The following is a 20,817-nucleotide window of genomic DNA, read 5'->3' as shown; positions in this document are numbered from 1 at the left end:
TGAAGTCAAAAACACAAGGAAAGGGAATGCTGTTGGTTTTAAGCAGGATCAATACAAAACTTATGGATTTTATGGAAATTGTTTTACCAAAGGTTCTCCATATTTTTTTCAGTAATGATCCAGATGATATGTTATTGGGACTTACACCAATGTTATTTTATTTTGTGTTACATCGATGACTCCATTTACTGATTTTGAATGCAACTAATTGAAATGGATTTTATTTAATTTTATTAAAAGTAACGGGGTCTTGTTGTGAATGAATAGGTCATTTTTACTGTAGAGTCATTGAGAAAATGTTTATCGATGCATCAATTTTATCACTTTGCAATAATGTGTGCAATATGTGTTAGCCTATCACATAAAATCACTTTAAAATACACTATTAAAAAATAAAATATTTTATGGTAGTAATGTGACAAGGTATACATCTTAATAATATTATATTTCTCTAATACTCATCTAATCAGTGCTGGGAACACATTTTGGTTTTTATTGACATAAATCTGTTTAATGAAGTGCTGCATAAAAGCAAAGCATTAAAAAGACATTTATGAGCAATAATATCAAACACAATCTCCACAACACCATTCTTAAAATCAGCTATTTAAAGAGGTTGGAAGGGCATATTGGACCGGCAGTCAAATATTGAAGATGAGGGAGGGACTGGACACTGCATCAGCTCTTGGCTCAGGAAGGTCGGGAGGAAAGAGGAGTGGGAGGGGAGTTGTCAGCTCCGTCACAAAAACACAAAGCTCAAAATGTTCGAAACTTTACAAAACATCAAAATTCCCCCCGTAACATTGTCATGCAATATACATGTTGACACAACTGAGACAGTTTTTTTTTTTTCTCAAGAGATCTCATGTCCAGTCTGGCAGTGCACAGGTTACGCAGAAGATTTCACCTCTCTGGGCTGAGAAAGTGGCACAGCTGTCAGCCCTCCTGCTTTACATCACAATTATAAGGGAGCCAGCTTCCATGTAAAAAAAAAAGAAAAAAAGAACTTAAACATCCCAAGTTTTAGCTGAACTACCTAAGAAGGTGTTACATCACATTTCACTAAATAAACAAGCAAAAAAAGCATAGATGTGAATCAATTTATGTGACTTGTCTGTTCAACTATTGTACACTTAAAAGCCACAGCATATTCTTATATGTATAGATATACAGTGTTCTGACACTGAAGAACCTGACAGCCTGGTAATGAAATGCTACAAACTGCAATGCGCAGGACAGATCTAGCATTTCTACTTCTACCACATTTTTAACATACAGGCTATTCATATAATGTGCTCAATCCACAAAGTATTAAATGTTAAAGAAATAAGAATAAGGGGAAAAAAAGAAAACATCATAATAAAAAGCAATGCAAAAAAAGTATAAAACAATAAATAGAAAATATGTCAAAATCAAACATTTATTCTCATCAAATCATGTCCAGGTAACATTTTTGGTAGTGTTTTATGACACTTCTACAGATAAATAATCTTTAATGTGGCCTATCTGTCAAACAAAAACAAAAAAAGGAGAAAAAATTAAAAGATGATACCGGGAAACTAAAGAAAATGTGCAAAAATGGAATTTCATTCAGTATCTCAGTTAATTCAATCAAAAAAGTTAATCTTATCTAGGATTCAACTGCCCAAAAGGCCCATGGATCCACAGCGGGACATATGCAGGCATTTCAAATCGCCTGCCTCTGAACTGATCAGCTTTCCAACTGTCTAAAAACTTCAAACTTTAGCTGCAGATGACAGCATGGAAATGAGGAGCACTTGGCACTAAAATAAAATTAAAATTACTTTTGTTTATGTGGATACGTCCTCAATAAAAGAGACCTTTTCAATTATTTGCAATAGTTTTCAGTCTTCTTTACTTTCCCTTGCTCTTTTTCGAGGAGGATAGTGGAGAAGAAGAGCAGGGTAGTCTTTCGCTTGGGCCAGAGTGTCTGGCACTGTTTAAGTGGCTCACCAGGACTTGTTTCAGTCTGCCAAGGCGAATCCATTGTGAAGGCAGGTGGGCCGACACACAAACTCGTTTAGGACACAGACTTGTGTGTCCTTGCCTTTGTCTCCATGCAGCCTGGCAACGGAGCCGGCAGCTACGAAGTCAGTGGGAGCAGAGCATTGCTATGGGAACCAGGATAGGAGGCTAGGCTGTGGCTGCACTTGGATCAGTTTGAAGACTTTTTTGGCATCCCGTATAATGCTGGAGTTGCCTGCTGAGTTCACTTTATATGTTTTTCAAAGACTGGCCTGCGATCTTTTCTGCTTCATTCCACCACTTTTAAAAAACAGATAAATATTTATTGAAATAGAAATCAAACGTAATTATAGGATTAGGCTTTACAGAAATCGGGAGAGGTTCACGGCTCTCTCTCGCCCTTCGCTTTGCCCTCTCACAATTATTTGTGCTGAAATGGTACATCCATCCCTGTCAGCACGGCCACGCACACAAACACACATTCGTCAACATAAAAACAAACAGCCTCCAGGCTAGAAATCTTTAAACTCATTGACTAATTCAACACGGCTTTGAACAACAGTATTATCTGTAGGCGGAGTCCACAAAAGGCTCCCTGGCATTGTGTCGGCTGAGTCCGCAATGTGCGTGAGGCAGGAAAAGGGGCGGGGATTGGACCCTGTTTTGCTTAGTCAACCGAGCCAGGGTGCAAGCTGAGTGCTGGGGGGTCCAGACAGGTGGGGGAGTAACTGAGATGAGGCTCCTTAATCCAGAGCAGAGGGGCACCATTTTTGCCCTCTTGGCTCTTGTTGTTGCTGCGACCCTTGTAGCGAACAACCAGTAAGGCGATGAGGAGGATGCCGAAGATGGGGAAAGGGTAGAAGAAGAGAAAATAGAAGAGGGACTCGTTGGAGCACACCACTGAATGGATGGTAGACACTGCCAAGAGAAAAGGAAAAAAGTCAAGATTGTTGGTATATAAAGGCAAGGTAACAGCATTTTCTATAAGTACAACAAGGAGTTAAAAGCTTCACAGATTTTTTCCTCTGGATCATTAACTAATCAACTTGTGACCCCATTTTATATGCGGTGTAGCCGTTTTGTCCCAGTAACTTAGAAACTACATATCCATTTGCTTTTTAAAATGATAAAAAAAAGAAAAGAGCTCTAATTTGACCTTGTCTTTGCAAGTCCCTTTTGAATGTCTCTTTATATCCCTGTACTTCCTGTGACAGTTTTGATTTTGATTATTTTCAAACATCTCTCCTTAACAGACAATATCTAGCTATTGGATGTCTTATCTTAGTACCTGACCTGTTAAATGTAGTGTTTCTAATGAAAAATGGAAAGATTTTCAGGATTGTAATCAATTGATAACTGGTCCATTTGATGATGCCGACAACTTAAGAAATAGATATACATATACATATAAACACACACACACATACATACATATACATATATATACATATAAACACACACACATACATACATACATACATACATACATATATACATACATACATATATACACATATATACATACATACATATATATACATATATACATACATACATACATATATATACATATATACATACATACATACATATATATACATATATACATACATACATACATATATATACATATATATATATATATATATATATATATATACACATATATATACACACATATATACACACACACATATACATCTATACATACATACATATGTGTGGATATTTCGATACGGCCAGTTTGTTTTCACTCTGAGGTTTGTTGACTAGATTGTTTTCAAATCTAATTAGAAGGTAATGAAGAGGTTTGTCCTCCTTGTTAACTGTGCTTTTCATTAGCCATTTAGTGGAATAACACAAATTGTTTAATCGCTACATTGTTTTAACTCCTTGTTTATACATTGTCCCTCATTTTTAGGCAGGAATTAATTAGCACCATTTTTCTTTGACAACTGTCGTACACACACAGGCCCTGAGGGTTTTGTGACTAAGTGCTTACCTTGTTGCAGTACATTGACAATGGTGATGCCAGAATTATTGGTGGCAAGTCGATACCATTCATTGCGAGGGTTGAGTAGCCACTCCTCCACATGGCAATAGTAACGCCCAGCATCTGCTGGTCGAGCTCCGTGAATGGTCAGGCTGTACTGATCAGAACTAGTCCTTTCAAACTGATAGCGGGAGTTTGGCCCGTTGTCGTCAGGGGGGCTGCAGTTTCCATTTCCAAAAATGGCATCATGGCCGATGGAAAACACACAGTCCCGCTTATCCTCATCCTCACCTGGCTGGTCTTCAATATCCACTTCATCAGAACGCTCGACGTACCAGAAAACAGAAAAACGGGAGTCAGGAGACGACTGGCTGAAAATGCTGCAGCTCAGTCTGATTGAGCTGGACTCTTCCACTGTCACGTTATTCTCCAGCTCGTCCACACGCAGTTGAGGCTCTGCAGAGATTTTATGAGGGAGAGAAAAGGAAAGAGGTTTACCTTTATTAAAATGTTCATGTTTTTAATGGTGTTGAAATTAAGCTTTAAAGTAAATAAAATTCTTAGGCGACTTCACTTTTCAACTATAGTACAAATTACCGAGACATAAAATAAAAGAGACCTTAAAAATGTCATATTTTGTTATAGATTGAGTAATTGTAGCTATAAAATGAGCTCATTTAAAAATGTTAACATGATTAAACAGCAATTTCTACATGTTTCATAGGAAGGAGAGAAACAAAAGGAAAAATGAAATCAGAGCCACTATCCTGCCTGCAGGCAGGACCAGTCTTTAAGCTTCACAGCAGGGTGGATGAAACCCCAAGGCTAGTTTGTCTGTCTGCACGGGTATGCTACAGCCCTTCAGGGGTGGTTCCATGACCCAATTCCCCAGTAGTTTAGAAAAAAAAAAAAGAAACGGGGCTGTAAAAAGTTGGCTTACTATGCTTCTTTCTCCAACAATGTTTAGCAACATCCTCTTGTTAAAACAGGATGAAAAACAGTGCGCTCTGCTAAAATGCTGCATCATCTGTAAACACTTTTGCAACATCATAAAATCCATATGTGCCTTTTAAAAGCTGAAATTTACAGTTAGTTTCATTACCAGCCTGTTTTATGTCTTTCTGTAAATCACCTGATTCATTCTTATAACATGAAGTCTAAACGCTGCTTTTTTTGAGAAACCAGTCAGATTTTTCGTGATTTCTCAATTTTTTGTCTTTTAAAATGATTGATTGATTCTATTACAGAAGACATTTTAAATTTGCTACATAAAGTAGCAGTAATTCTGACAGGTACTGTATGATAAATACAGAATACTTGTGCCAAACAGAACTCCTGACAGAGAGATTAAGAGATATGAGTTGCATTGTGCTGAAAAAAAAAATTATGATGAGGTTATTTTTAGGTTTGGATTTAGATTTGGATGACAGTGTGTGGGTGGAATAATGTGCATCAACTCTTTAAATCATGTTTTTTTAATACTGTACAAGTGGATTAGCTTCTTCATATGTAACAGTGACTTTCTCCCCTTTTAATCCTCCTGAGCTCTGATGGGTCAGGTGTAAGATTGTGAGCAAACATGTTGCTTTGGGTCAGGGGCGATTCTAGGATCAGAGGGTTAGGGCTGCCAGGCACCCAGGGAGCTGTCTGGCTGAGCAAGATACATTTCAGTGTTTTCTAAATACATTATTACTTTTTAAAACAAGTACTGTATAGTTTTCACACTATAGTTTTTTATTTATTTTAAAAAGCAAATACAGTATAAAAAAACACTTGCCTTGATTCAATTTTGGGGTGCCAAAAAATGGGCTAAAAACGGCTTTGCTTTTGGGTTAAAAATGTTCAACTGATCTAAAGCATGAAAACAGGTGGAAAAACTAGAATTGAATAGTTGTGATATTAAACAGGTCAGCAAAAATGCTAAATTTTCCAAAACAGTTATTTTTTTTTTTTCCTACTTGCTTTGATTCTGTTTTATCTTCCTGTATTTTAATCATGTAAAGCACTTTGCATTGTCTTTGTACTGAATTGTGCTATACAAATAAATTTGCCTTGCCTTACCTTGCCTTGCCTTGCCTTTATGAAGAACACAAATTGACTCCACTGTAAACAGATGATTCGGTCTTCTGTTGGGTTTGCATTAACAAAACACCTCTCGCTAGACCCAGAAGGTCAGTAAAGAGTCATTCTGAGGATTTAATCTGTAAATGTGTGAGAGTATTATGCCTTTTACTGCATCCACCTACTTTAACACTTTCAGTGAATAACCGATTAAATAGTAGGATCCACTGAAACAATGCTGCCAAGGTCAAATTAAGTTTCCATTCTCTACCTGCCTTTAAGTACAATCTTTTTTAAAGAAATATATAAACCTGCATTCACATTTTATAACTGAATGTAGCTCTTTATGTAATTAAACAATGCTCTAACTGAGAATAGCTGAAAAGCTATTAAGTCAAACTTGTTCATCAACTAAAGGCTGTTACAAAAGGCTTGTATTTTATACTTGAGAGTGGGTGTGTTGCTATATACTGATTAATAAAACCATTTAAAGAGTTTACATCTAGGTTCTGTTTGAAAACAGCTCCCTATATGCTGCAGAAGGCAGCCTCCTCCTACGACGCTGAGAAATGTTTTTTTCTTTCTTTCTGTATTTTTCTCTGATCTGTGGTGAGTGGCAGATCAGAGCAATTCCAAAAATTCTAATGAAGATTGTTTAGGGGAGAAATCGAGTGTTAAAAGAACATGCTTTTTCCCCAACAGCTTATAGGTTGGAACCCTCCATCAGTTAAGGTAGCTTTTCCGCTCCAAGAAAATAAAATGTCCAATTGTCTTATTTCTCTGAATCGTTTTAGATTTGCCTAGTATTTTTGTCAAAGGTACAATGAAAATAACTTTGCAAGATTACATAGAGAAATCTGATTTCTTTGAGTCAAGACATCGGGAAGCAGAAATATGGACTTATAACAAAGGGGGAGCAGCTGTTCCTCTTTTGCCATTGTACAGGCAACTATTACTCTAGTGCAGGAAGCAAAAAAGGCTTTCCAGGAACAGCACAGAAAATAATACAAACTATGTCAAGACCAAATGCAATCTGCCATTTACTCCTTAAGCTTTGCGTGAATATATAAAGAACAAATACAGGCCTGTTATTTATCGAATTAAATGAGAGATGATTTTTGCATTTGATGAAATTAAAAGGAATTAGGGTTTTATTAAAGAGGAAAACTCCCCTCCTTATGTTTTCAGGGATGCTGCAAATAAAAAAAGCATTGATGGAGAAATTATCAATGTAAAATCTTTACCAGCTTTATTTAAACAGAACTAATACATAAAAAAAGTCATGTGAACATGGGCAAGTTTTATGATATTATGGCAATATTGAAACTAGTTGAACAAATACAACAGAAATGAAATTAAATGATTGGAAACACGCTGCCAAAGGGCAGATTGCAAATACTACATTACAATAGATATTCAAATGAACTGCTCTTGGAATGGATGACATAACCTAACACTATAAATGTATGCATATATATGTTTATCAATGTTGTACTGTAACTCATTAAATTGAATCTCTGAATGATGTTATTGTTCATTCTTTCTCTGTATTTGTTGGTGTGGAACATAATGTTTAGCCAGCTAGGATTTAAACCTGTCGTCCTCTAATTGTTAGACACGTAATCATGTGCTCCCCTCGCCCAGCTCTGCAGGTTAAGGGTTGATGCTTCCATTCAGTGGAAAATATATTCTTTTTACCTTACCTGGTTTTTTGACTTGAATCCTGGTGTACCCCGAGGTATCTCGTGAGAGTCGATACCATGCTCCATCCGGGTCGCTCAGCCACTCCTCCACCAAGCAATAATAGGTCCCTGAATCACTGCCCTCTGCCCTGTTCAGTGTCAGCGCATAAAGTCGAGGTGAGAGCCTCTCGGCCTGGACCCGCCGCCTCAGCCTCTCCTCATCTGCGTATGCGCCGTACTCAAAGGCGCCCGTGCGTTCGATCCTCAGCAGGAGTTCATCAGTTTCTGAGCCTGATGCCCGTCGTATGTACCACAGAACAGCATGCTGGGAGTTCTGGCTTGTCTGGGAGATGATGGAGCAATTGATCCTGACCCGGCTGTCCTCCTGGTACACCAGAGACTGGTTGTTCTTTTGCACCTTTAACTTACTGTCTGTGAAACAAAAAAAAAAACAAGAGGAAAAGAAGGATTTAGAGGAGGAGAAGGGGGAAAAAAACTATTTATCTCACTAGGAAATAAGAAAAAAAGTGATCACTGGTGACATATTTCAGTGACAAACTGCTTAAGGTTTGCTTTAATGCTGATGGCAGGAGGGCAGAAATGGACTAGCAATACATGGGTGAGTTCAGAGGTTGACAAAGAAAGAAAACAGGAAGATGCTATGAAGTGAAAGGAGAGGAAAATGCCACACAAGTCAGAGTCAGAGGGATGGGAACTCTACTCAAAATGCAGACCAGGCTAAGAAACAAGGGTGATAGATTGTAGGAAAGGATATTATTAGGTAGGTTATCAGACAAAAGCAGGGCAGGGGGTGCTGTCATTCTGCCAGACAGAAAACGAAGGAGTAATACATTATAAAGTCAAGCAGGAAAGGGGGAGAGCAGACAGGAATAGAGGAGGGAGACGACAGAGGTGTGACTAAAATGCCAGGAGGAAGCTGCATTTTTCCTGAGTGCTGTGACAGGATTGGTTACAGCAACATCGGCTGTGGGATAGGATTAGCTGCAGGTACATAAGGTGTGACCGCCACGGGAACACCACTGTCAAATGCTGGGGGGGATTTACTGAAAGCTCGCAGAACACACACATTTGCACAATGACACCCAAACAAATCCTCATCACAAGCTTTAGGAAAGGATGTAAAAGACATTTATTAGGAGAATATGAAACAATGTTTGCAGTTTATGATTCTAAAGCAAAGTTATTTTAATGATGAGCCTAATATTCGACATTGTGAGGAGAATTACAAAGCTCCCTGAGGATATATTGAGAAAAAATGGTTTTTCAGAAAAGTGAAGATATGTCTTAAATGATCATGGTTACAGAGGTCTTCAAATAAACACAAACATCATTAGGTCTAACAGTCCACATTTCCAAAGTTGTTATTTTTAACAATCAGGCAAAGCACACAATAAAAGCACTGTAGTTTCTCATTAAATAAATCCAAAAATAAGTTAATTCCTTTCAGTTATCTTTAAAGATATTGGTTATTTATATTCTTGAAAATATTCCATGACTTTGCAGCTTTACAGACATTTACCCAAAGCTTTTTCTGTGATGCTAGGATTTGTTTAACATCTTTAAGTAGATAAACTTGTTTTCTAGGAAATTTCGTTCTAATAAAATAATGAAAGAATGGATGCTATTTAACATGTTTTATACAAAGGTGGTGACTTCCTTGAGTTCATGCAGAATGGCTTAAAATCTGGATCAGTAGTAATGTCAAATCAGAGAGATGCACTGCCTGAACAGAATATCTACATATAACATGTTTAAAGCTCTGTAAACAACACAGATACAAGGTCGCCACATTTGGATTGTGAAGTCTGGAAGCTGAGACAGAGGCATTTCTTGCCAGAAAAAAGGTTCAAGTTCATTTAACGTCCTCAGATGGATAGATAAGCCTGAAGCAACCTTAGTACATACATTTATACCTTACAAAAATCCCAACACTCAATCCCCCCAGGGGAACCAACCCACCCCCTGCATAAAGAACTTACTCACACTTAAAAATGTGGAGGAAAGACAAAAGACCGTTCCTGTTAGCTTAATAGTTTTGTCACTGGCCCTATGGATCTCCTAAAAAACAAAAGTCCTTCCCTTCATGCCATGAAGGAGGCCGTTTAACTCATTCTCATCTCTCATGACCTTCGTTTGGAGCCTGTGAGGCTAAACACAGACATACCTCAACATCTTTTCCTGCACAGGATCTAAAAGCTTATTCTGCCAGGACAACTTAAACATCACTCATTTAGCATGCTATTTTTTTTTAATTGAAAATATCAGCAGCGATTCATCATAATGTTTGGTGTTTTGCTATTGTGGTGATTAAAGGATTTAAAAATAAAATTAATTCATTGACATATAATACTGGGATTTCATTTGACAGGCCAATACAAAGAAAAGGATAATTAATGTGGATTGATCCCCACCAAGTAATGTTTAGAAATATAATTTCTGCATGTTTTCAGGATTTCTATCAATTTATTTTATTTAATTTTTTATTTAAGACTCCAAAAGCCTCAACTCTTTTTCAGCCTACAGGATTTCCCTGTTGATAATTTTAACTCTTATTGTCATTGCCTCTGAACATTCTCAACATGTTCTGAAAAAAAATCATACTGTGTGATGCTGCCACTATGTTTTAAAGTTCAAGAAGATATGCTGTGTTAGCATTCTGCCAAATATGGCACTTTGCATTAGGGTGGGAAATTAAATTCAATTTGGTCTCAACTGTATGATCTACAGTGCTCCAGATGTTGGTTTGTTTGCCCTCTGGATATCAGGTGTCAGACTATAAACAGGAATTCCTATGATTTTATTTCAACAATGATCACTTATCTTGGTGATCGTCTGTAAAGAAACAAAAAGAAAAGCCACTGTTGTCCTTTCAGGATATTCTATATCCTGGTTTTACTGTCTTCTCAAAAGAATGTAAGTCATGCCTGGTGTGTCAGTTTATCTTAATAGGTTTGGTTTGTGCCACAAACTTAATAGTTTCAGTTGATGGATTGAACACTGTGAAAGTAGATGCTTAAATCTTAGGATAAATGTTCATTAAACTGATGCTGATTATTCTCCAATGAACCTCACAAAACAGCTGTATTTCCAAGTGAAACTATATTCAATGTTTATGTTCTTTATTAACTAATCAGGCAATTTCTTTAAGCAGTAATTTGTAATGAATAATTATTATGAGGATCAGGGTTGAGAGTGCTTGGTATGCATAATGAACTTTTCTGCTTTCTACAAATAAAAATGTTAATAATCCTAGTATGACTTTCTTTCACTGTAAAGAACTACTATGTGTTGGTCTGCCCCATAATATCATTGAGATAAAATTTGAAAAAAACTCAACAGGTGTGTCAACTTTGAAAGGCAAATATGTTGCCTCTATTTTGAATTTATAGCCCCCCTGGAGAAAACTCCACCAGCCACTGACTGCCTTTGGTAGAATTCAAAAGATACATGGTTGGAAATCATTGCCAGACCACCGTGTTGTGGAGCTATATTTCAACCAAGCATCTCAAATTACTCATCATAAAACGTTGCTTCTCTACCTACCGGATTTAGGAAGCTGAAAACATCTCCATCTGGAAAATAGCGTTGCACCCTGTGGAATCCTGGCAACAATTTTCTTTCCTTTCTCTTTTCAGGAGAATTACCTCTGAACATCCTGAAGTGAAAGCATGCAGAATGGGATTGGCACAGGACAAAGCAACGCTCAGCCGTTCCCATTTGAAGTTTGAATCCACAGCCAAGTGAAATACTGGGGGCTGGAAGCCTGTTGCTGAGCACCAGTGTTCATAGAGATGCCTTTTCTGATCTAAAATAGGTAAATCACTTAAGCCCTATTAGGTACAATCATAAGCTATTAAAAGTTATTATTAGGAAGGAGTCACCCAAGCACATAATGATGGGACAAACAGAATAGAAAAACAATGATTCAATAAGCCAGAGGAGAAATAAAAGGAAAGGGAATGCGTTCTGTTTTATGCTCCAAAATGACTTTAGAGTCTCAGGTCCCAGCTGAATGCCATTGCTGTGAAAGCAGCTTCACAGAACAGGCTGTCACATCCGCTGACATGTGTCCTTTTCCTCAGAGAATGAAGTTTTTTCTGTCAACTAGAGTACAGCCCGTCAGTCCGTTACAGTAATGCAACTGCTGACAGAAGCAATAGACAGAACAAGAACTCAATCTGATGCATGTAAAAGTACAGAGAAGTTATATCTTTTTTCTGAAGTTATCATGGGAATCAATAGTAAATAGGATACCAATCCATGTATTCTTGACTGTGCTTCTAGAGCATCAAGCTTTCATGCACTAAATGACAGAGATCCGCAGTCAATAATACTTTCTTTAACACTTCAAGGGCAACAGTTAATGTTTGCACCTAGTTGGATTGGAAGAGGTTCTTTTAAATGAAGAGGCTTAAACTCCAATTCAGGAAAACATATTTGTTTAAAAATCTATCCTTGAGAATAATGGTTTGGAGCCTTCAATGCTGTTCCCCTGTTGTTTCCAGGGCAACCGTGTGTCTTAGATCACCATTGTGAAGTAAGTTAGAGGAAGTTACAGATCACCTCCTACAGCAAAGAAAGGGAAGGCTCAATTATCCAAGGTCAGAATTCATATAACACAATTATTTCATCTATAATTTTCATATTAAATAGAGGGGTCTTAACTGATTGACTGAAATTGGATTCTCTTTGGATACTAAACATTGAGGCTACATATAACACTGCTAGCAATGGTTACATGTACTGCTCTGTTTATAACAGATTATTATTTTACAACTCTTTGTTTTTAGTTTAGTAAACACTGATTAGGCTTTTTGTAGGAATTCTGATTTCTTTAATGGCCTGACCAAATCTAAACTTTCTCCTCTGAGGAATAATTCAACACTAAGAAGATTTTCTTTGAAGCCAAAGTTAAAATCCATGAAGCCTTTGTTTAATACAGGGAGGGAACATTTTCAAAGCTTTCTTTGGATCATTCTATGTTAGATTTAGAAAAGAATAAAACCCACAATATATTAGGAAAACCCAAATTTGACTATTGATTCTTAAAAATATACTAGGATTTCAAAAACACAAATAAACAAAAACGCTTCCAATGTTTTCTTTTTTTTCTTTTTTTTTTTTTTTACAACATTTTGCAAAATCGTAACTTTTTTTCCTTAAAAACAATGTCCTCCAACCTCTCATCCTAGGAGCAGGATGTGTCATCACACCTCTACCTTAACGTAATTTCTACTTTTTAACAGGCATCATACAGTATCATAGAGCAAAAGATAAAATAAGATTCAAAACCTCCAATATTTTGCCAAATGTGTTAACTACCCTCTGGGCTTCCTCCATAAAACTTCACAAACTCAGTACGTAAAGCCACTAATTGCTCACTGAAGGCTGGTTTTTACCATTTTTTTGTGTGCCTAATTTGTGTGGCTTAATAGCCACAGAAAACACAGCATGGTTCAGAGCAAAGCCGTCTGCATTCCTCTACAGATGCAAGAACCAAAGCAGATGTAGACAGTCGTGTTTTACTGTGTGAAAGATTGCTCCAATAATAGCTGGTCAAATTTCAAACAACTGAAGGTGGGAGATCAACTTGTAGCACAAATCAATATAGCTTCTTTAAAACTCAGTGCCAGTGCGCTCCCCAAATGTGTCTGTAAAAGCATTTTATTTATCAGAGGAGTCAAACAATGCCGGCAAATAAAAATCCTGTCCGACTGTACCCAAATGTCAAACTTATTGTTTATGAAGCTCAAATGATGAAAACAAGTCAATGTCCTGGGAATGGAGAGGTGTGCTGCTGTGCCACTTCAGAGCACATGAGTCACAGCTTTGACTCTCTCTCCCGACTTGGAGCAAAATTTTAGGTTAACTTCAAAGGAGCTGTAAAACTTCCTAGCTGAGTGTTCAGAGGAGGATGTGGCCCAAGATGGAGAATCAAAGGCTGTGCTGTCCTTATAATGTTTTCCAGGGAGGGAAATGGTAATTCATTTTATATTTCTGTACCATGATGCTGCTCTTGGTGATGTGGTTTAATACAGGAGAGGCTGTTGGTCTCCGTTAAGCTTCTCATCTTTTGCCCTCATCACAGTCTGTCACTCTTGTCTAATCAGCCTAGCATAAATATTCAGCAGACTAACCTGTGGGTTCATGACTATTAACAAGTCCTAAATGAAGCACCGACATCAGACATGAGGTGCAGTGGTTCTAAACTATGGATTAATGTTTCCTGAAACACCATAGCGTTGATAATTCATCTATAGATCTACTTTTATGTTTCCACATTAAAAGCAGAAGGAAGGGACTAATTAAAGAAAAAACAAGTTTTGCTAAAGATGCAAAAATGAAGGGAAAAAAGTATGGGTAAATTGTATACAAAACAGATTTCAACATAGAAAAAAAAAGTGTACCTGCTCCTGGAGGGGAGTTTGAGAACCAGCATGCATCTTTCCAGAAACAACTCAAAGTCTCAATAGCAGCCCTCTCACATTCACTGTTTAGCACAGCCTTAGCATATTCAACCCCAGGACAAGAACTGTTAAAAGGCAGAAGGCTCCAGTCACACCCTGATCCTCCTGCAGGATAGCAGGAGGACCAGGGTGTGAATTAGCAGACTGCTGCTTCTTTTCATATGAAAAAAATATGATCCGCATGCTGACATCACTAAACTTAAACAGGGGAAACATGTAGGGGGAGTCTGACTAAAAAGTGGCTGTCTTAACAGAGTATGAAGTTTAATTTCTATGCTAATGACTGTGATGTATCTATGATCCCATTGTGTCAAATGAATATTCCAACAAATCATGTCTGGCTGAGTATGGATATCTATACGCCTGTTCACTAAAACAAGCCCTTTTTTAGGCACCTGTAGTAATTTATAGTCTAGCATTCTAGCCACTGATATTATATAATTATGCTTGATTTTACAATACAAAACACAGGAGATGTGCAGCATAGAAAGTGCGTCAAATTTCTCCCCCACACCCATGCAAAGCAGCAGCAGCAAAACCAAATACACTGCAACGAAAATCCACTCCCAAGCAGCAAAGGTTTGAAGCTGTGGTGCCTTCTTGTGGACAGCAGTTTTAACCAGCTACAAACTACCTGGTTAATTGTCAGTAAGTAGCTGGTCATTAACATCCACTTAAACTCACAGCCAAGGCAAAGAAAGTATGAGAAATGCAGCTGAGAGGTGTTAAGAGTGACAAGACTAAAGAAGCAATGAGGAGTCTTGTTTTCAGTTGCCACAAGCCATGTGAAGGACACAGCAAACATGTAACAAACAAGTGTCTCTGTCTCCAACTAGGAATCTGCATTTGTGGCAGAAACTGCAAACCAACGGCAATGCCTTATTCGCATTATGAAGCTGGTCATATTTGATCACTAAAATGAGTAGAGTTCATTGTAGGGCAATCCTGGAAGAAAAGCTGATAAACGCTGAAACCAGAAACTCCCAGAAGGACATTAACCCCAAATATACTTCCAGCGCTCTAATTGATCTACTAACATCAAAGATTTGTGTTAGAATTACCCAAATCTGAATCCAATTAAGAATCTATATTAAAAATAAGTTGGTGGAGAACAAATCCCCACTGGTCAGAAAATACATTTTCTATTTTTGGTCTGCTTGTCAGATTATTAGGAGGAAGTTGGACATCATATGCAGAAGAAGCAGCTTAAAGGGTCTTTTGTAGGGAACTCTGGTAGATTTATGACCCATAGGAAGCTGACATGAAGTGGAGACAATATTACAGACATCAGACTGAGCATCTCTGCATGACTATGTGTGTTTTGAAAGTGGTTTGCCAATAAGCACATAACATAAAATGCTCATTAATCACACATAAGAGTGGTCAGTGCAGTCCACACAATGACAAGGGTTGTGTGCGAGTATGCAGGAAGCAGCTCTGCCTGCTTCAACCATTAGCCACTGATTTACATGGGGAGCAACTGTACTGTATCTGGATCTGAGTTATGACTTCAATTACAGCAGTAGCAGGACTCACAAGCGTGCACAGGCGCACACTTAGGTGCTTAGCAGAGATAGAGGGGCACAGCACACGAGGAATCTCATTGTGTCGGCAGATTGGGCCGGACAAGGAAATGAATCCCAGATTGGATTAACTTTGACAGAAAAATGTGCCTGTGTGAGGGTCATAACAGAGAAATCTGTTTTTCTTTTTTGTTTTTTGAGACAGGAAAGACACAACGGGGAAGAAACCTGACCTTGAATGCCTGAAACAGACGCTGTTAATCAAAAGCCTTTTATGAAATTATTTTCTGTTTCATTGCACCCCCTCTCCAAACACCTATTTATCACATGCCATGACCTTCTGTGCTACAGAGGGTGTCCTAAAGACTGACAGGCATCTGAGTGCACTTTGATTATTTGAATATGCGAAGTATAAACAGTAGACAGAACAGTCAATCAGTCCATGCACTCAAGTAAACTTGGGGGGGGGGGGGGGGGGGGGGGGGGGGGCTACAGTACATCCCCCTAAAGCAAAAAAAAAAAAAAAACAGGGAAAAGATTTACCCCTCTACCATGAACAACAACACAGAGGAAAAAGGCTGAACAGCTGCAATACACTTATTATGCACGCAATAATGAAAGCTATTTGAGGAAAATGTAAATATAATAGCGAGAATAGTGCAGGGGAGGAGGTAGAGGAAAGTAGGGAATTATAAAATATTGAAAAATCACAGGAGTGAGAAAGAGGCTGGGGGCGTGAGGAGGGGAACATGCAGCTGAGTGGGAGTGAAGGGGAAGGACGACATTAGGGAGCTTACAAAGAGACTGAGGACAAAATATGAAAAGAGAAAGGAAAGGTAGTGAGTGAAGATGGAGTAGATGAGACCTTAATGAAGATCGACATCTCCAATTCGTGCCCTGATGAGCGGGAATCTCCAATTATTGCTTTGATGTAAACACTATCAATAAAGGCTAAGCGGTAGCTCCATAAGTGGCATGAAAGTAGAGCACATCCAGACCATATCAAATAGGAAGACACACTTTATTAACACAGAAAAAGCAAATGAGAATCAGGAAGAAAAGATGGTGGGAGGATTATATTCCCAACTCAGAGCAGCATTGACTCAAAGGAACAGTAAAAGAAGACGTCGTGATATTTGACTGCCTGTGTGAAGGAAGTCAGCAGAGTGTAGGTGCAATGGAAGAGATGATGGGGAAAAAAACAAAAATCAAAGTGGGACACCTCTCCCCCAATTATAACCATCATCCTTCTAACTCTGCCAATAACCAGACGGTCTTAATATCCCACTCTCCTTGCCAGACTCACACACACAGGCACATTTGCACACGCTCGAATAAGGATGAAGGAAAAAAAGCCCCCTCATTGATCTCCCCAAATTATCATTAATCCAAATGGTACTTATATTAGAAAGGATTCTGCATAATTAGTTTGGGGCATTTTTCCTCTTGGTGTTTGCATGCATCTTACTATGTGTGTGTGCTTGTTGCTTTTAGTATATTTACTAACCATCTGGGGGGCATCAGGCCCAGTACGGACCAAAAGCTGATCCTAATGTGGTGGACCCCCATTTTTAATGTTAGGGAGTCAGTTTAGAGGTATGGTGTGAATTAACTACAGGTTAAGGTTAGGAATATACTGGTAATGTTAAGTGCTAAATTAAATGTTAGGGTTAGGCATAAATGCAATAACTAAAATTAATGCAAGTCAATATAAAGTCCTAATATGGATAGAAACACAAACCTGTGTGTGTGTGTGTGTGTGTGTGTGTGTCTGTGTAGTTTGGGGTTATGAGCAGATAATATTAGATTGTGTACCAGAGACGGGGACTTCCCTGGTGATCTGCCATGCTGAACATGTGTTTGCCATTATTGCATTTTAGAAAGAGACAAAGAGAAAACTCAATCAGCTGAAATCTAATAATTCCTGTGCTGTATGTGAGGCTTTATATTGCGTTTCTCTGCGTTTCTGGGTATCCTTTGGAGTGCTGGCTAATATCTAATCATCTTCCATCATGCTGGATAATTACACTTCTGCTTTGGGAGGTAACCCCACAGCGCGTTTGCATGTTTATGCGGGAAGATGAGGCGTGTACTCTAGTGTGTGATAGTTTTCTGCATGTAGTCTTTGGTGGATAATTGAAATAGCCTATTGCTGTCCTGGGTAAACCTTACAACAACTGTAAAAAAACAAAAAAAAAAAACAATACAGTGCATAGGAAAACTATTGATACTATTTGAACCGTTTGCAATTTTACCAGCTTCGCTGTATTCTGTTGCGAATTTATGTGATCAAGCAAAGCAATGTGCTGCATAATTATAAAGCAGAAGGATGATGATACATGGTTTGCATTTGCATTCAACTTCCCATTGTGAATTATTGCTAAAACCACCTTTTACTTTGATTATACTTGCAACTATGTTGGTATATAATTCTTCCAGCTTTGCAAAAATAAAGAATTTTTTTTTATTCATTTTGTTTAAGCAAAATGGTATAAACTCAAGAAAGCATTTGTCAGTTTAGGCTGCAGGTTTATATGGTGGATGTGTAGAAGATAAACATCTGGCCCAGCCAAACTTTTTCAAATGTATTTAGTCTGATCAAGTTTCCACCAACTCTGACAAGCTTCCTTGTCTAAGCTAAATAAAAGCATCGCCAGAGCAAGATCTTGCCACTTTTTACATTGCTCATAATGTGTAGAGGGTCTATTTTTTTCCCATTAATGAGAGGAGATATTTACACATAGGTAGGCTCAAACTTGTATCCTGTATATAATGAAGCCGTCGATTACAGTGGATTTTATCCAGTGGTATAAAGATTGTTCTGGGGTATTTAATACCCTAGTTGAGCATGATTTCTTCTGGCTACCCCAACAATAACTGTCAATGGACACTAGAATTATGATCAGATTTATAGACTGAGTTTGTGCACACAAGCAAGCAATCTGACCGTATGTCCTTTTGCCCAATGTACAGACATTTGAAACCTAAGGGTGTATGTCAATATTATTCCTCTACATTTATGCATTACTTAGTGTTGGTCCCTTACAAAAAATCCAATAAAATATGTTAAAATTTGTTTGTGACACATGTTCAAAAAAGGAGAACTTTTAGAAGCACTGCAAATGCAGAGAGAGTGGTGAGCTTCTTTTAGTCGACCCATGGGACTTGGCTTCAGGGGGCATGCAGCTAAATCAATCTGGAACAGGGCGTAACCCTGGAAGGCAGAGTTTCAGAGAAATATTACGCTGACCACCTGACTTTTTCTGTGAGTTTGGACCGGCTTTTATCTACAACCAACACTTCCCTCCTCGCTATTTTAAGTGGCGCAACTCATGGACCAGGGTTTTGGTTTTTAATGCCTGTTTTCTCCCTTTGCTTTTGGACTCCTATAATATTTTAATGAGAACAGTCATAATGCGATTCGGAAATGTATAATATTAGGTGTATGCACTTTCTCTTGAATGTTAGATGGGAGAGTAGGATGTGTTGGGCCAGCATAAAGCTGAGAGAAAAAGCTTGATTTTGTGCATCATGGTGAAAGAAGTATTTTGCATTCATTCACAGCAAGCACATTGCTCTCTGAGGCAAATCTCCAGGGCCAAGGGCATTCATGCAGTAAGTCGAACATGCACAGTAGTATGCAAACTGTAAAGTGCATTAACCACTTATAAAATCTATGTTATGTATCTAGTTGCTTAAAATCCATTACTTGCTCTCTCTTTATTGCACCTTTTTAAGGTTTAAGATTAAAAATATGAGTGGCATCAATGAGCCAGTAGTGGTTAACCTTCAGGAGAAAAAAAAAAGCAGATTGAAAAAGAGATTATGATGAAGATCATAAACACAGAGGACATAATTTATCGACACTTCTGATGAAGATGTTTAAAGTACCTGTAGTTATATCCATATTTTACTACAGAAACATCAACTGCAAATTAAAAAAGGTAGATAAATCTATATTTTCTTTTAAAAGCATAGTTTCAAAGAGCAACCCGGTGGAACAAAACATAGCATAGCATAGCAGCCTCCTTTTAGAACTTTTCTATTCAGTAAAATTGCGGAAGGCGTAAACAAGCAGTGAGATAAATCTTTAAGCAGAATGCAGTTTTCTAACTAGATCAGAGCCATTGGTCCTCTGTCACTAAAGTCATAACCTCAATTCAGCCAACAGGTTTTCATCATATATTAGGTCTGCTGATTGAGGTGAAAATGTAAGAATGCTTACGTTGAATCCAGTAAACATTCCTGAATTACTTTGCATCCTCTTTTCTAAAATGTTATGACCAAAGCAAGGGCACCAACAGAGATGAGATTCCTGAGAACCAATGGAGATTCTCAAGCACCCCTTCGACCTATCAACCCATTGTATAACTTTCTGTTAAAACTAATTATAGTGCTTGATTTAGCAAACAAAATGGACAGATTTGTGATAAATACACACAAATCTGCCTTCTCACAATATGGCACCAACTTTCTGCAAGAACTCTACCAAGTCATCGACTGAGGACAGTCAATGCTTGCTGGAAATGTAAAAACCTGATCAACAGGCGACATAGCTGCAAAAACATTATTTTGTGAAGTTTTTACCCCAGCTAAAAACAATGGCGCTCTCTCATATCCAGAACACATGGCCAAGCGTGCTTGAGAGCTGTGTAGGGAATATTTTTTCCCAGCTGGAGAAATTTCCCAACTCATAAAACATCAAATCTGCATAAAGCTGCAGTTAGCAGCATTGCTTCCAAAGCCTGGTATATGCTCGACATGGACAGCATCATGTGAAACAATATGGTGGACAAGCGACCACTGGGGAGGGTGTCTCATTATAAACTTCTAGAAGCCTCTTACGCTCTGGCCCATAAATATCACAATAATCAACAGATTTTGAAAAACCTTTGAACACAAATAAATGTTATTCTTGGTTGACATGAAGAGGCTTTGAAAATGTCAGAATGTCTGTGTGTCTCATTTCCATTAGGGAACAAAAATGTGTGAAGCATAACCAAACCTTTGTGGGTGTAAATGTTGCATCGATTTCTGCAAGCAAACATAAGCAGATGTCAGAAAAACATTGCTTGTGATTCAAC

The 20,817-nt window shown here is 38.0% G+C and overlaps 1 protein-coding gene across 1 annotated transcript in view; it reads right to left on the bottom strand.

Moving 5' to 3' along the window:
• Nucleotides 1-489: 489 nt before the first annotated feature.
• igsf3 (immunoglobulin superfamily, member 3) overlaps nucleotides 490-20,817 on the bottom strand; it is a 114,984-nt gene continuing 94,656 nt past the window's right edge. Inside the window, exons 7-9 of the mRNA XM_038293411.1 lie at nucleotides 7,744-8,154; nucleotides 3,989-4,435; nucleotides 490-2,904 (exon numbers count right to left, since the gene is read on the bottom strand). Coding sequence (XP_038149339.1) covers nucleotides 2,654-2,904; nucleotides 3,989-4,435; nucleotides 7,744-8,154 — 1,109 coding nt within the window. The 3' untranslated portion in view covers nucleotides 490-2,653. The remainder of the gene's footprint in view (nucleotides 2,905-3,988; nucleotides 4,436-7,743; nucleotides 8,155-20,817) is intronic.

Source organism: Cyprinodon tularosa, unplaced genomic scaffold, assembly GCF_016077235.1.
Source record: "Cyprinodon tularosa strain WSP-4 unplaced genomic scaffold, ASM1607723v1 ctg326, whole genome shotgun sequence".
Lineage (NCBI taxonomy): Eukaryota > Metazoa > Chordata > Actinopteri > Cyprinodontiformes > Cyprinodontidae > Cyprinodon > Cyprinodon tularosa.
Note: the sequence above shows the minus strand (reverse complement) of the source record. Positions and strands in the feature narration are given on the sequence as shown.